Source organism: Vanacampus margaritifer, chromosome 3 (genome assembly GCF_051991255.1).
Source record: "Vanacampus margaritifer isolate UIUO_Vmar chromosome 3, RoL_Vmar_1.0, whole genome shotgun sequence".
NCBI classification, from domain to species: domain Eukaryota; kingdom Metazoa; phylum Chordata; class Actinopteri; order Syngnathiformes; family Syngnathidae; genus Vanacampus; species Vanacampus margaritifer.
Window position 1 is genome coordinate 14,583,767 of NC_135434.1, and position 16,053 is coordinate 14,599,819.

The window sequence follows — 16,053 nt, forward strand, 5'->3', positions numbered from 1 at the left end:
ACATCTGGATGCTCGGCTTTGTCCGGCATAGGCTATTCTAAACTTTTCAGTTCCGAGAGCGGATCCTCTTCTGACTGGAAATGATGAGTGTGTGGCCTGGAGTCGTGGCTCTGTCTCTGGTGCTGCATCAGCTTTTGATCACTGCTACAGCTCAAGGCATTGGTGAGTGCTGGCTGCCTCTCGGACTATTCTACATTTGAAACCAACATTGACTACAGGGTTGTGTTGTGTTGCATTTTAAATCTTCAGAGTGTAGCCCGCCCTTGGGGAAAAGACACAACAAAAAATCCAATGAATTTACTACCTCAAGATTATTTTAACACTTTTTCAGAGTTTATATGGCTTTACACTCGCCAGAGTTAAATGAACACTTTTAAAATTGTTAAATATTTAACACTGGGAGAGAGTACATTTTGAACTCACTAAAAAGAGTCCAATTAAAACTACAGGCAAGTAACTCTTCTCAGACACATCTACTTTCTCTCTCAATTAGTGTTAGTTTGACTCCTTAAAAGTTTTTCTTAAATGGGTTTTAATCGCATTCCCCAGTACCATAAAACCTGTCCACTCAGCCATCACATCTCTCAGGCTTTGTAAATAACTTCAATGTGGGGGAAAAAGGACATTAGTTTGACAACAGCGGAATGTCATTATTCATTTTCACTGCAAACAAGTCTAACTTTGTATTGAAGACCATCAACTTCAAACACTTCTTTTGAAAGAGCATTTCGAGCATGTTGCTATTGACCAGTTTCTTATGTGAAGGAGGCGGAAAATGGCGATGGTTTGTCTCTCTCAAACTGGTAAGGTGCAGGTGCCAAGTGTGGGAATCTAACACTCAGAAGAGTTAATCTAACTCGAGGTGATCAATGTGAAGTAAAATCCACTCTGGAAACCATTTAAGTCTGAAAACATAAAAATTACACTTTAGGAGTTAAAATTAACTCCCACAAATTTAACTCTGAAATGTTAACACTTCTAATTATATTATAATGGTATATGATATGAAGCATGTAAACAATGGAATGGTATGGTTTAAAATTTGGCATTTATTCTATTTTAGAAACTCTTGTTTATGAGTTGTGACTGAACAGTGCTTCTGTTGTTTGGAGCCAAGTACTAAACTCGAGAATCTGTTCAATCCAAACAATTGTCACAATTCGTAAAAATCAGTTAATCCAATCCACTTTATTATATTATGTTTGTTTTTTTTGCTTTGTTTTTGTAAAGCGCTATGTGACAGCTAAGGCTGTTTGAAAGCTCTACATAAATAAAGATGAATTGACTTGACTTATTTCTATAGCACAGTTTATAAACAAACATTTCCAAAGTGCTGCACACTATGATACACATAAAATCTAGTAAAACTAATTCTAAAAATATAAAAGCAGTCAATAAAATACAAAAATGCAACGAGTAAATAGAAAATAAATATATATAAAATTATTTTAAAACTAATTATATATATATATATATATATATATATATATATATATATATATATATATATATAAAATAAACTCAATAAATAAATAAAAGCACAAAAAGACCCCGAGGACCTCAACTAAAAGCCAAGGAATAAACGAGACTTAAAACACTCCACTGTGGGAGCACTTCGAAGATTTAAGTTTTAAGTTTTAAGTCTCGTCTTAGGCAACATGAGGTGGAACTGGCCCTCAGACCTCAGTGTGCGCGCTGGAGTGTACTCCTGGAAGAGGTCTTCAATGTACGAAGGGGCCAGTCCGGGGCCATTTCATGTATTAACAAATGACGTGTTGTTGTGACCATCCCTATTGTGGAACTCCACATTTGGTAGCATTGTGAGGTTCATAAGAGTAATCCAGGAATTGTCTAGCCTTAACGGAGGCCTGTTCTATTGAATGAAACTCTACTTGTTTTTAGGAGCTTTTGAGGTTGGAGAAATAATATGCAAAAAGAGAGCCTTGATTAGTAAAGCAGCTCTACCTGACATCTGAAAAAGTACATATGCAAAAACCCGATTTGCCTGGAAACAGCACACCATTTTTTCCACATCATTTTCCCGTCACTTGATGTTATTCTTGAGTTGCGCAAATGGCAGCACGCACGTCAATGCAAAACGTGTGTGTTGGCTCCAGTGGAAAAAAGTGTGTGCGCCGCTGCTTCGGCAGCTCCAGTCCGTCACTCTATAAAAGACAGCAGGCTACAAACACATTCACGTAAGTCACATTGCACACACGTGGACACCCCTGTCACCCTTCATAAAGTGACTCAGCAAAGCCAATCCAGAGTATTTAGCAGCTATCACCGTTTGGATGTAGACCTTCCTTTAGAAAAAGAAATCTCTCTTGTAAACCAAAATTTAGGGGGAAATGCATTGTGGGTAGAGTATGGCATACAATTAATTACCCATTAGACTGACCTGCAGAGGTGGGTAGAGTAGCCCGGAATTTTTACTCAAGTATGAGTAGCGTTATGTTAAAATAATATTACTCAAGTAGAAGTAAAAAGTAGTCATCAAAAAACGCACTCAAAGTAAAAAAAGTATTCACTGAAAAGAATACTCAAGTACTGAGTAACTGCTTGAACATGAAGTCTGATTTATGTAGTGGTAGTTTTATTTACTTATTTATGTATTTAAAAAAACAAACAAAAAAAACAATGTCATCAGTTAGACAAAAAGATAAAATTATGTGCAAATGCTGGCATCTTCAAATCATAGAATTAAAAAAATATATATATTTTTTAACTTGTTGTGGTCTAACTTCTGCCAAGGTGCTAAAGCAGGCATGCGCAATGAGCAGTGTCCTCTTTTTTTCTTTTTTTCTTGTTTCAGAGCTTAACGACCTACTTAAAAGTTAATTGTTAATTGAAGCTAATATGCGAAGATGACGCTCCTTCCAAAAGCGGGGTGGGGGGGGGGTGGTTTCTTTAAAGACTCGCTTCTTCACGTTGAAGAGCCGTTCAAAAGACTCGATTCGTTCGTGAACGTCACATCGCTAGTGTTCGCGGAAATGCTCCCACAGTCAAGCAGAACGCTTGCGTGAAAATACGGTAAATCTAATGGGGCGGCGGCTAACGACTCTAGTGTAGCAGAGTAAGAGTAGCGTTACTTCTTCACACATCTACTCAAGTATAAGTAAAAAATATTGGGTAGTAAAACTACTCTTAGAAGTGGCCTACATTGTTTTGCTCAAGTAAATGAAACAAAGTAAATGTAACTCATTACTACCCACCTCAGAAATTGGATTATTTTGGCCATTTCTAAGTATCGCTTATATTAGTTTCAACAAGTCGACTCTCCTGTGCCAGTGTACGACCTTCTGGTGTCGCCTGATTGCCTGCCGGACTTGCTCCAAGGAAGCTTAAAGAATAAAGGGCGGGACGAGGCCTTCCTGCTGTCCTCTTTCAAACTCCAAAACAAGACCCCCACATCCCTTTACAGCGTCATTAACCCCAAAGACAACAGCAAGTACCTGGAGCTCAACGTGCAGGCCAAACTGAGCAAAGGTGAGAGAGGACGACTGAATCACGTGATGACTTCGATCCAGCAGGTCGTGACAGTGATGCTCTCTTTCAACTATCCTCTCCATCTCAAGTCATTTTGCGCTACCAGAAGACTGACGGCAGATATGGCACCACCAGTTTTAACCACGGTTCCCTGGCCGACGGCAACGACCACCACGTGCTGCTGCATGCCAGCGGTCTGCAACGTGGCCCCCCTCGCCTCAACATTTATGTGGACTGCAGGCTGGTGCACACTCTGGATGAGCTGCCAGCTGCCTTTGGCTCCATCCCTCGCGGTCCGAACTCAGTCGCACTCAGGACGCTGCAGGTACAAGGAATGAACATTTACATGAAGTGCATGATATGCGGTCATTTACTCGTCTTTGTTTCGAATTTTCGATGAAGGGTGGCATGACGGACATGAAACTGGTGCTTGATGACACCATAGAGAACGTGGCAACACTGCAGGACTGCAGCCGGGATCAGGAAGAACCTCTGAAGCTGCTGAGTGAGAGAACAATGACATGCTAATCTTTTGAAGTTTAGATTTAATGGCGTGTGCGGGCAGCGTGGTGTTGTGGTGGTCAGATTATAAACACAGGAAGATGTCTCATCCGCACTGTGAGCCAATGGGAAGAAACCCGAGCACAGGACAGCTATCTTGGGACAGGCCTGCTCGATCACTCATAACATTACAGTTAACCTAACCTCAAATCTCCCAAATTTTTGTTGTTAAACATATGACACAAGACATGACACAAACTACTATTCTGCATTTTAAATATATAAATGGCAATAATTTAAAAATTCAGTGTGGAACATAGGCCATGTTAATAAGGTTTGTAATAAACCAATCCATTTTTAACCCATTCACTGCCATTCACGATTATAGACGTCAAAAATTCATTTGAACTATTTCTATTAGTTAAAAAAAAAAAAATCCCCACTTTTGTTAACAAGAGTATGAAAACCTGACGCCCCTAAAAAAATATAAAAAATTAGTCAGACAATTAAAATTTGTAATCATAATTAATCGCATGACATCAATAGTTGACTCACGATTTATCACAAATTTTTATATCCGTTATAAATGTACAATACATTTTTTTCTAGGTTTTCATAAAAAAAGAAATGAAATGAAAAAAATGTTAAACCAATAGAAATTGTTCACATTCATTTTTTGACGTCTATAGCCGTCAAATGGCAGTGAATGAGTTAAATCCGTCAAGAATTCAGCGAGTTACGAGTATTTAAATGAACAAATGATCCAACTTGCCACCGACTACAGCAGAGCGAACCAGAGCAGTCACCTGTCCTAAAATGGCCGACCAATGGTGACGTTGCCAATTACGTCATGAGACATCTAGTGTTTATATCTATGAGCATGAGTACCAAACAGACTGGCCTTCCCGTGTGGAGTTTGTTCCAACATCCTCCGCCATTAAAAAAATAAATAAATACTGAAGACTCTAAATTGTCTTTAGGTGTGAATGCTTGTTTGTTAGCATTGAAATAATGTGTGCGTTTGGAAGTACAGTACTGTTGTGCCTGTTTACAACAGCAACAATAACAGATTGAAAGCGGTATATAGCATCTTAGCTAACTGCAACATAACTTTCAAGAGAATGCTAAGCTATATCTTAAATAAAATCTGGTCCACCCCCCATGACCTCAGGAGGCAACAGCAAGTATATTAGCCGGAAATTCACGTCACTGGTTTGCGCAGCCACTCGTTGCCAAGCTGAGTTTGTGGCGCTCAATCAAAGCTCAATGGAAAATGTTACGTTTTAATTGTAAACAACAGGATAGTTACTAAGGAAATAACTCGGAAAGAGCACTTTGAATCACTCCTCTAAATGTAAAACATATTGTATGTTATCTATGAATGCTTATCTCAAATGTACTAGACTCCTTCCGCCAACACAGCTGAGGATCGTTATCAGGCCCTGATTAGCTGATCGTTTGAAACACCTGTGTTGGCTGTGGGAGACATGGAAAACAGGCTGAATAGGCGTACTCGAGGACCGGGGTTGAAAACCACTGTACTAGATGATCACCCAAAGAAATATAATATGCAGCTGACTTTTTGTTCAGTGTCATGAATAAGTCAATTTAACATTCAGGCGATTCTTATGTTCTTACAGCACAGCAAAATGCAACATAATCCCTAATCTTTCCATTTCTCAGGTTTCCAGGCGGGCAGAGGCGTTCAGGAGCAGACCACGATGCAGGAATTAAGGAGCATGCTGGCTGAGATGAAGGAGATGCTGAATCAGCAGGTAACTTGTTTGTGATTCTGTCTGGTCAAGAAAATCTTGTATCATTTGTTAAAAACATTTTCGGCTTTGTCGCATGTCGCGTATCCAGTCAGATGTGAAACACAGGACATGATGATAGGTAGATGTTGGCACAAGAATTATTCACAAGGCAATGTTTTGATATGCACAAGCAATCAAGTTGTGCTTACAATACAATTATATGTAAGACTATTAATGTAGCCTACTGAGACTTACTGGTAAAAGGTGACGAATGGAGCCTGAGTTGCAATTATGCTTAATGTGCTTTTATTTTTGGGCGAGATTGCTTTTGCAATAAAATCAACTTCTCGTAAAAAGTGACCTGCTGGGTTTCTGGAACTGTTTTGTTTTCAGGGGAATGTGAAATCAGTGACGGGAATCTTTACAACAACAAAAAAAAGAAAAAAGCTCAAATCAGATATTTTATTTATTATATCAGGCAATGGCCTGAATTCTTATTTCATTTACTTATTCTATATGACTTATTCTAAAGACAGAAATAGTTGATGCATAAATGTAGATTAATTTGAGTTTTTCCTATATTTTCGTCCAAGATAAAAGAGACCAACTTTCTGAGGAACACCATCACAGAGTGTCTTCCTTGTGGTAAGTGAACGGGAAACACTGACTGAACTTTCCCCCACTCTTTGAATTAGTTCCTTCCTTAAAAAAAAAAAAAAGCACAATATTATGCCTTCATCAGTTGAGGAAGGACCTTTTTTGTAGGGGTGTGCCCCAAAAATCGATTCTCATAAGAATCGCGATTCTCATTTAGTACGATTCAGAATCGATTTTAAATGCCCCCAAATCGATTTTATTTCAATTATTTTATACTGTCTTCTCTTTGTTTGTGTGTGCCTTTATTGGGAGCTCGGTTCATGTTGTACCTGATTTGGCCACTTAGGGGCAGTGTGGTTCCACGCGATCTGATACACTGTTAAATTGTAGCCACATTAGAGAGTAGAAGGAAAAAGTCACCATCAAGTTATTCCAATAAAAATTGTTTTTTTGCAGCGTAGAGCCGTTCTTTTGAGTGATAAAAGTGCCATGAGAAGAGCATTAATTAGCATTAGCAAGTCAGACTGGAGTAGATCATTACAATTCCTTGAACATCTTTAAATTTAAGCAAAAATCATTGTCAATCAAATTATTTTGAAGCAAAAATCGTCCCCAATCGAAAATCGATTCTTAATCGAATCGCACAACCCAAAATCGGAATCAAATGGAATCATGAGACATTCAAAGATTCCCACCCCTACTATTTTGTCCGACATAGAAAGGTCAACAAAGGCATCCTTTGCGTTTGATGTGGAAAAAAATGTCCTCAACACCATTCAATGCTTTTGGCCAAATATTGTGTGCAGGTCCCGATGGAAGGCCAACCAACCCAGGACCACATCCAGGTCCAGGCCAGTACGAAATGCCCTCTCCGTGTCCACCTGGAACGTGTTTCCGACAGGACATGTGCATTCCCTCTTCAACGGGAGGCTTCCAGTGCGCTCCCTGTCCTGACGGATATACGGGGGATGGGGTTCACTGCAATGACATAGACGAGGTACTGATCTGAGCTCAAATTGGCAAAAAAACAACATGACACTAATTAGTTGTTATGTTGTGTTTTAGTGCCAGTTCAATCCATGTTTTCCTGGCGTAAAGTGCGAGAACACCGCGCCTGGGTTCCGATGTGACAAATGTCCTTCGGGATATACTGGACCAGAATTAACCGGAGTTGGAGTATCGTATGCTCAAGATAACAAACAGGTTTTGGTCTTTTTCAGTGTTGGGAAGTAATTACAAATACTTTGTGTTATTGTATTTATTTACATGTGACTTTACTAGAGTACTGATCTTTCCAATTACTGACATTTAACAGACATTGATTCCTTACTTTGCTAAAAACGACTCGCTACTTTTTTAACATAAAAAAACATACAGTACTTAGAGAGAGGTAAAGTCAACAGTTGAAATCTTGGAGACTAGATATAAAAAAACAAACATGGAGAACCATTAACCATAAACAATGGTGCAAAGATTTGAAGAAGCAAGATGGCCGCCAATGGCCTTTGTCAATTTGTTTGATGTTGTCGGCCTCACAAATGATTCAAGGCAAATATTTTGTGACTTGAGCTAGCAAAAAAAAACAACAACAATGTACCGCATTTCATAAATTACTATCTAATCTGAAAAATGACATAAAAGTGAAAGCGTTTCTGCAGACTTCACACCTCGCTTTCTAGTCGCAGGTAAATATGAAATCAGAGTTAAAGGGTAAGTCAACCTTAAACATTTCTTGACAATAACATGTTATATGTGACCTCGCTAGTCTAAACATGACATTCTGATGAATATTACATTTGTGGAATATGAGTTATGCCGCAAAATCCAGCCGTTTTTAGCCATCTCAGGGGGGCGGCCATTTTGCCACATGCTGTTGACTGACGATGACATCACGGTTGCTCGGTGCTCTGGCTACGGCCAATCACAGCTCACCTGTTTCCTGAAGCTGAGCTATGATTGGTTGTTACCTGAGACCTGAGTGGCAAAATGGCCGCCTTCTGATATTGATAAAAACTGCTAGATTTGACTGCTTAACTCATATACCGTATTTATACTAGCGGGGCTGCAAAGAACATAAACATAAATATTTTTTTGTCATTCATGTTTCTTCAAGGTGTGTGAGGATATAGACGAGTGCCAGCTGAGTCCACCTGACCTCGGAGGCTGCACTGCCAACTCCCACTGCCACAACACCATAGTAAGACCATCAAATAAGATCAAACCGCAGAGCCATTCGCAAAAGCTCCTTTTGAAACCACCCGCCTGGTGACCGCGCGCCGGTCCACTCCAGGGCTCCTTCCGCTGCGGAGACTGTAAAAATGGCTTCACGGGTGACCAGGCAAGCGGCTGCCGGGGCACCAGACTCTGTCCCAACGGGCAGCCCAACCCATGCGACGCCAACGGCGAATGTGTCGTGCAGAGAGACGGCAGTATTAGCTGTGTGGTGAGATCAACAAAATGACCTCCCTGACCACGCCCCTGAATTATTGTTGTGAGATGGTATTGTGCTGTTTTTGTGCCTTTTTTGTGTGTTAGTGTGGTGTGGGTTGGGCCGGCAATGGCTATAAGTGTGGAAAGGACACCGATATTGATGCATATCCTGACATTAATCTTGACTGCCCAGAAAACAACTGTAATAAGGTTACGCATAAATCTCTCTTACTCTTTACCTTCCTAATATGTACCTTTGAACCCAACCTTCTTACCTCCCTAGCCCCTCCCACCCACTTTCTACCTACCTAGTGTATGTAATCAATTATATAAAGATGACAAAAAAATAATTATCTTTTCAATGTTGTTTCCAGGACAACTGTATGTTTGTTCCAAATTCTGGCCAGGAAGATGCCGACAGAGACGGGATGGGCGACGCCTGTGATGACGACGCAGACAGCGACGGCCTCATTAACATAGACGTGAATGAATACACGCACACACACACGCCCATTCACGTACTCACCCACATCCCAAAAAAAAAAAAGAGAGAGCAATGATGATGACATGTCAAATTGGTAAAATTACCGAATGAACAATACTGAGCTCTCCGGGAAAAAATAAATAAATAAATAAACATAGACGTAGCTAATAGATTCCTACATGCAGTCACTATTCTGTGAATAACTTTATTCGTCCCATTTTTTTTGTTACATTTTAGCGTTTATGGGATGAAACTGAATGAATTTACACACACACAAAAAAAAGTGTTTTTCACAGGACGGCGACAAAATATTTCCAACTCTGAGGCAATAATGTAACAGTGTGTTTGAACATCCCAGGATAATTGCTGGCTGGTTCCTAATGTGGACCAGAAGAACAGCGATAAGGATCTCCATGGCGACGCCTGTGACAACTGCAGAACGGTGGAAAATCCATCCCAGAAAGATACAGACCAAGATGGGCTGGGAGATGAGTGTGATGACGACATGGACGGCGATGGTAAGTTTGTCAACATCACTTCACGCGAAATGTCGGAAGGGCTCGGTCACAAACACGTTTTCGGAAATAGGCAGCGAACAAAAGGTTTACTTTGTGGTGTCATTTCACAGTTGATGGGTGGGAAAGCACTTCAGAAACCCAACTTTGTTTATATGCACTAAGAAGTCAAATTTCCGTAATAAGTGGCTGTAATTACAGGGTGTTATTTTTGTAAATGTCATGCAGTGGTTAAAGTCAAAGTTTGGATGTTTGGCTAAGTGGGTTATTACTGTTTTTATTGCATCAAATGACATTTAAAAGAGCCAAATGTCCATTTGAGGTATTGAAAGACACTTTTGTGTTAACTAAATCACCACCGTCCTGTTTTTAATGCCTACTCTTAGAAGAAGAAAAATAACCATATTCAAGAGGACGGTGTTGACATTTAACATTTTCAATTTATATTTTTACTGTATATATATGTGATATAACTATGTGTGGTTAAATGAATAATACTGTGATAATGATTTTGTGAGCTACATTTGAACTTCTAACTCCCCACCATCTCTTGAGATAAGAATGTGTATGTTTTAAAAGTTGTCAAAGTCTCATGTTATTAGTCATTTGGTCGTAAAAACTGAAGGTCCAAGGTCAAAGCCTGTCTACATCATTTCGCCAAAGCTGGTGGGGAGCTGAGATGGACATGTCAGTATCTTGTGCCTGCTTATTTTAAACACTATCTCTTTGTCAAATGTAAGAGGCGGAGAGAACCTTTTCTACTAGTATAAAGACACTGCGACTTTTCATATTCGACACACTGGAAGCTTAACATCACCTTTCGAATGTAAGCTTTTTTTCCTGTGTCTTAAGAGCTCTTAATAAATCCTTGCAAAGGAAACTTTTTCATTAGATCTCAATTCTGATTTATTTGAACACGCAAAAGGTTACACATCATAATAAAGTAATCAAATAAAGCCTTCAACGGTTAGCATACCTAGCTAAATATGCTAAAGTAGAAAAACAAGTATGTCAGGTGAGGATAGACGTGACTCGCACTCTTCATCCTGTTCTCGCCCTCACCTGACAATGTGTTATCTCTTCAACATCCTCCCGCTCGTTTCTCTGCCGGTTTACAATTCCCACCTCCGCTTGTTAGGACATTTTCGGTACATTCAAGTTAATGATAGTTAATGCGTCACCAGTTCTGATGAAAACAGTGTGAAATGTTCCGAGTGTAATTGCAGGAGTTTTCCCTTAAATGCCCATTTTCCTCATGTTTTCCACTGGAGACTTCAACTCCTCGTGCGTACCGTTGTTTCCCGGACATATTGTGTTCAACATTCCTCAACCTTACTTATTTAAAAAATATATATCTTTTTTTTTTTTCCCAAGAGAAATTTTACCGATTTGACATCATCATCATTGCTCTATTTTTATTTTTATTTTTATTTTTATTTTTATTTTTATTTTTATTTTTATTTTTATTTTTATTTTTATTTTTATTTTTATTTTTATTTTTATTTTTATTTTTATTTTTATTTTTATTTTTATTTTTATTTTTATTTTTTAATTAAAAAAAAAATTTTTTTTTACATTTTTTTTTTTTTACATTTTTTTTTAAAATTTTGTATGTGGGTGAGTATGTGCATGTGTGCGTGCGTGTGAGTGTGTGTGTACTCATTAGCAACATTCCTCAACCTTCTAATCCTTAGATCTGATGTTGTTTTGATTTGAATAATGTTTGGTCACGACTTTCTCGTCCCCGAAAATATTTTCCATCCAGGCGTCTGCCAAGCATTGAGGAGCTCTGGAAAATATTTGACCTTTGTTTTAAAAACACACGGCCATTTGGCCAGCTACTTGTCTGGGTAGAGTTTAGGACTGTTTATGATTCATTCCGCACTTTCACACACTCCTCAGCCACCGTCAAATAAAATAAAAATGTTTGTTTGTTTGTCAGATTTGAAGAATAATGTGGACAATTGCCCGCATGTGGCTAACCCGGACCAAAGCGACAAAGATAGTGACGGCGTGGGAGATGCTTGTGACAGCTGTCCTGACATGGCTAATCCTAACCAGGTAACTAACCAAACAACCTTCACTTCAACATTTACCTGAAACGCTTACAAGCCTTTTTCTTTTTCCCGGTCGCAGTCAGACTCGGACGATGACCTGGTAGGAGATACATGTGATGACAACATTGACACGTAGGCACTCATCCATCGGGTCTTTAATTGGTTCAGTTACACGCAAAGATTAGGCCAAATTATGTAATGAAGTAAATATTAATGCTTTGAATGGATATCTGTCTGGCTGGAGATTGCATAAGAAAGTGTGTTTTATGAGAGATATTAATTATAATGCTAACGATAAGCTATTTTCTTTTGTTTGGTTCTTTGTTTTTTTTTACATTTTAAAAATTTGTCATAGAGTATATCTGATCTTTTTGGACTTTTTTGAGAGAATAAAATCTTTGGCACCGTTGATCTTGGTAACTTCAAGGACAATAGCATTTTTATGAACTCTTTATTTAGAGCTCTAGAATATATTGTATTGTTGAAGAGTAGGAATAATGTTCCCACTTTAACTCTAAGCGTTGCCAGATAATTGGAGGTGAAACTACAATAATACATAAAACTCAATAATCACATTTTAGGGCTGAAATTTTTTAATTACATATCTGGAAACTTTGTAAGTTTACATGACAATGAATGAGAATTTGTGTTTACAAATACAGTGTTTTTTTTTTTTTTTTTTTTGTATAGCTCCAAATTGTGTGCATTTTATAACTATACATTTGTTTGTTTTCAACTTATATGTTCTGTCCACTAAATTCCTATATCCCCTCTAAATGTGCACTCCTGAACTTCCTCCTCTTTCGCAGTGACGGAGACGGCCATCAGAACACCAAAGACAACTGTCCCAATGTCATCAACTCGTCTCAGTTGGACACAGACAAGGATGGCATGGTGGCAAACTAGTCATTTGTCTTCATTTGAATCTTATTCAAGAGAACCAGATATGCTAACTCATTTTTTTTTTGTGCGACAATGACTAAAGAAAAGGCATCTTTCGATGAATGTGGGTCTAAATGAAGGTGTAGTTCCAATTTTGAGACATAGGAGGCAATCCTTTATCGCGCTCAGTTCCTGATTCATCAGTGCCAACTAACACTTCCAAGATGGCCGCCCCCATAAAATCAGGCTTCACCGCCCTAGAAAAATGTCCAAGAAAGCGACGCTTACAAATTCATAGAAGACTGAGAAAGTAAATGTAGTGGTTTAACTTGAGTGTGAGTACATCAGCATGTTATAATATGTGAATGTTATTCATGAAATATTGACAGAAGTCTGGATTAAGACCACCATTTAATCTAACCAGGAACCAGCTGATGATGACAGTGCCTCAGTTGTGGCTACAATTAGTGCTGGGAAAACGAAGCTTCATGAAGCACTTGAAATGTTTTTTGACTCCTCTAGATGGCGATCTAGGTTTAAAGATAAAGACTAGTGCAATGGAAATCAATTTCATTTCGACTACATTTGTAAACCAAGAGCACCATCTAGAGGTCTAAAAAAAAAAAAGTGCTTCATAAAGCTTCGGTTTCCCTCCACTGTGATGGGAAAACGAAGCTTCATGAATCTTCGTTTTCCTATCACTAGCTAAAAGTAGTGAAGGGAAAATGAAGCTTCATGAAGCACTTGTGATATATTTTTTTTAGAACTCTAGATGGTGCTCTTGGTTTAAAAATGAAGCTTCATGAAGCACTTGTGATAAAAAAAATTTTTTTTAGAACTCTAGATGGTGCTCTTGGTTTAAAAATGAAGCTTCATTAAGCTTTGTTTTCCCATCACTACGTAAAAGTAGCGATGGGAAAACGAAGTTTCATGAAGCACTTGTGATTTTTTTTTAGACCTCTAGATGGTGCTCTTGGTTTAAAAATGAAGCTTTATGAAGCACTTGTGATATTTTTTTAGAACTCTAGATGGTGCTCTTGGTTTAAAAATGAAGCTTCATCAAGCTTAGTTTTCCCATCGCTACTTTTACGTAGTGACGGGAAAACGAAGTTTCATGAAGCACTTGTGATCTTTTTTTAGACCTCTAGATGGTGCTATTAGTTTAAAAATTGAAGCTTCATGAAGCACTTGTGATTTTTTTTAGACCTCTAGGTGGTGCTCTTGGTTTAAAAATGAAGCTTCACTACTTTTTAGCTTAAAAGTAGAGATGGGAAAACGAACTTTCATGAAACACTTTAAACCAAACGCACCATCTAGAGGAGTCAAAAAATATTTCAAGTGCTTCATGAAGCTTCATTTTTCAAGCATTGGCTAAAAGTGCAAATAATATGATTTCAAAATGAATATGATCCAAGTTTCAAAATTTAATTTGGCAAGATGGCAACCCAAAAATAATAATAATAAAAAAAGTTTCCAGAAGTGTTTAAAGGTCTCACTCTAAAATCCACATATATTGTCAGGGAGATGAATGTGATGACGATGACGATAACGACGGCATCAAGGACGATGAAGACAACTGTCGATTGGTAGCCAACCCAGACCAAAAGGATTCGGATAGTGAGTAAATGCATCAATATTTTAGTCGCACTCTTATTGGAGTGTGTTCAAAGTGGCGCTTGCGTGTTTGTGTTTCAGACGACAACGTGGGGGACGCGTGCCATGGCGATTTTGACAAAGACAACGTCATCGACGTCGTCGACCACTGTCCAGAGAACGCTGAGGTCACCCTGACGGATTTCAGAGCCTATCAAACCATAGTCCTGGATCCAGAAGGCGACTCGCAGATTGATCCCAATTGGGTGGTTCTTAACCAGGTGACCGCGTGGTAGCATCGCTTCTGCTACTATCTGTCAAAAAATAAATAAATAAAAAAGCGCGAAGAATATCACGGGTTAATTCCGATTTATTTGCACGAAGGGGATGGAGATAGTCCAGACCATGAACTCTGACCCCGGCCTGGCTGTAGGTGAGTAGTCCTCTTGTGTTTTTCTGCCCGAGTGATCCTCTACAAAATGCTGTTTCTGTCCCGCGCAGGCTACACAGCATTCAGCGGCGTGGATTTCGAGGGAACGTTCCACGTCAACACTGTGACAGACGACGACTACGCCGGCTTCATCTTCGGTTACCAGGACTCCTCTTCCTTCTACGTGGTCATGTGGAAACAGACGGAGCAGACGTACTGGCAGGCTGCGCCCTTCCGAGCCGTGGCCGAGCCCGGAATACAACTGAAGGTACGTGCTTGCTGTCTTCATCCATTCCCATTTGATTTTCTGCGCGTCCCTCGCCATCAGGCGGTGAAGTCCAAAACAGGACCTGGTGAGTATCTGAGGAACTCCCTGTGGCACACCGGAGATACTCCCGAGCAAGTTCGTCTCCTTTGGAAAGATCCCAGGAATGTGGGCTGGAAGGACAAGGTGTCCTACCGCTGGTTTCTCCAGCATAGACCTCAAGTTGGATACATCAGGTACAGATACGCATATTTATTCAACGCAAACGCAGCACAAACTAGCTGATGTCCATCTCGCAAACTAGGGCTCGCTTCTTCGAGGGCTCGGACCTGGTGGCGGACACGGGTGTCATCCTTGACACCAGCATGAGAGGAGGCAGGCTGGGTGTCTTCTGCTTCTCGCAGGAAAACATCATCTGGTCCAATCTCAAGTACAGATGCAACGGTGGGTGCTGGATTAGTCCAGTTAGTCTCACAGGAAGTGCAAGTAAACTGTCACGTTTACAAAAATGTCTCTCTTTTCCTGCAGACACCATCCCTGATGACTATGAGCACTTCAGTGCCCAAAACATCAACTGAGGGCTGAGATAAAATCACTAGGGGCTAGTGCATACTTTTTACACAAACTATCCAGCGCAGTGCTTATCAACTGAACATTATATGATGTAAATGACGATTTAATAAACTAAGAACATAACTTCAGCCTTCCAAGACATTGTTCATGAGGAAGTTAGTCATTGGCTGGAACAAGTCGAATTGTGTAAAAATCATGCTAATTAATAATGGCACTTAACTGACCATTTACGATTGAGGCTTTAAGTGACCTTGATTCACTTTATGCCACTTCAGGGGACAGAACTTGGGACCACATTCTTAAGTCGTTCATTATCTATCTATAGTCTTGGATGTCATCCAGCCATTGTTTGACTTGAAAGTTCCACAGCATTTGTGTACAATATTCAGTCGAGGAAGGAAGGGAAGGACTTGAATAGGATGAATTTTGCAGATTCATTTGTGTGTTTTTAATCCTGTCCTTCTCAAATAGTGGGCCGGAGCG

General features: G+C 39.5%; 1 protein-coding gene across 1 annotated transcript; it reads left to right on the plus strand.

Moving 5' to 3' along the window:
* thbs4a (thrombospondin 4a) lies at positions 1-15,698 on the plus strand. Its single transcript, XM_077561231.1, has 23 exons — positions 1-162; positions 3,292-3,489; positions 3,579-3,814; positions 3,892-3,994; positions 5,674-5,765; positions 6,338-6,389; positions 7,148-7,338; positions 7,407-7,544; positions 8,455-8,538; positions 8,632-8,784; positions 8,877-8,981; positions 9,146-9,253; positions 9,614-9,773; positions 11,713-11,831; positions 11,907-11,959; positions 12,637-12,721; positions 14,230-14,326; positions 14,405-14,583; positions 14,687-14,735; positions 14,804-15,000; positions 15,061-15,233; positions 15,302-15,441; positions 15,526-15,698. Exons 1-23 carry the CDS (start codon positions 81-83, stop codon positions 15,573-15,575), a joined length of 2,844 nt encoding a protein of 947 aa, XP_077417357.1. The 5' UTR covers positions 1-80; the 3' UTR covers positions 15,576-15,698.
* The last annotated feature ends 355 nt before the right edge of the window (positions 15,699-16,053 follow it).

Bases quoted from the DNA above. Each gene is read 5' to 3' on its own strand.
- thbs4a (XM_077561231.1), top strand. From the start codon at position 81: ATGATGAGTGTGTGGCCTGGAGTCGTGGCTCTGTCTCTGGTGCTGCAT. The intron at 9,774-11,712 runs GTAAGTTTGTCA...TTTGTTTGTCAG, and splicing joins TGACGACATGGACGGCGATG to ATTTGAAGAATAATGTGGAC. The intron at 11,832-11,906 runs GTAACTAACCAA...TCCCGGTCGCAG, and splicing joins ACATGGCTAATCCTAACCAG to TCAGACTCGGACGATGACCT.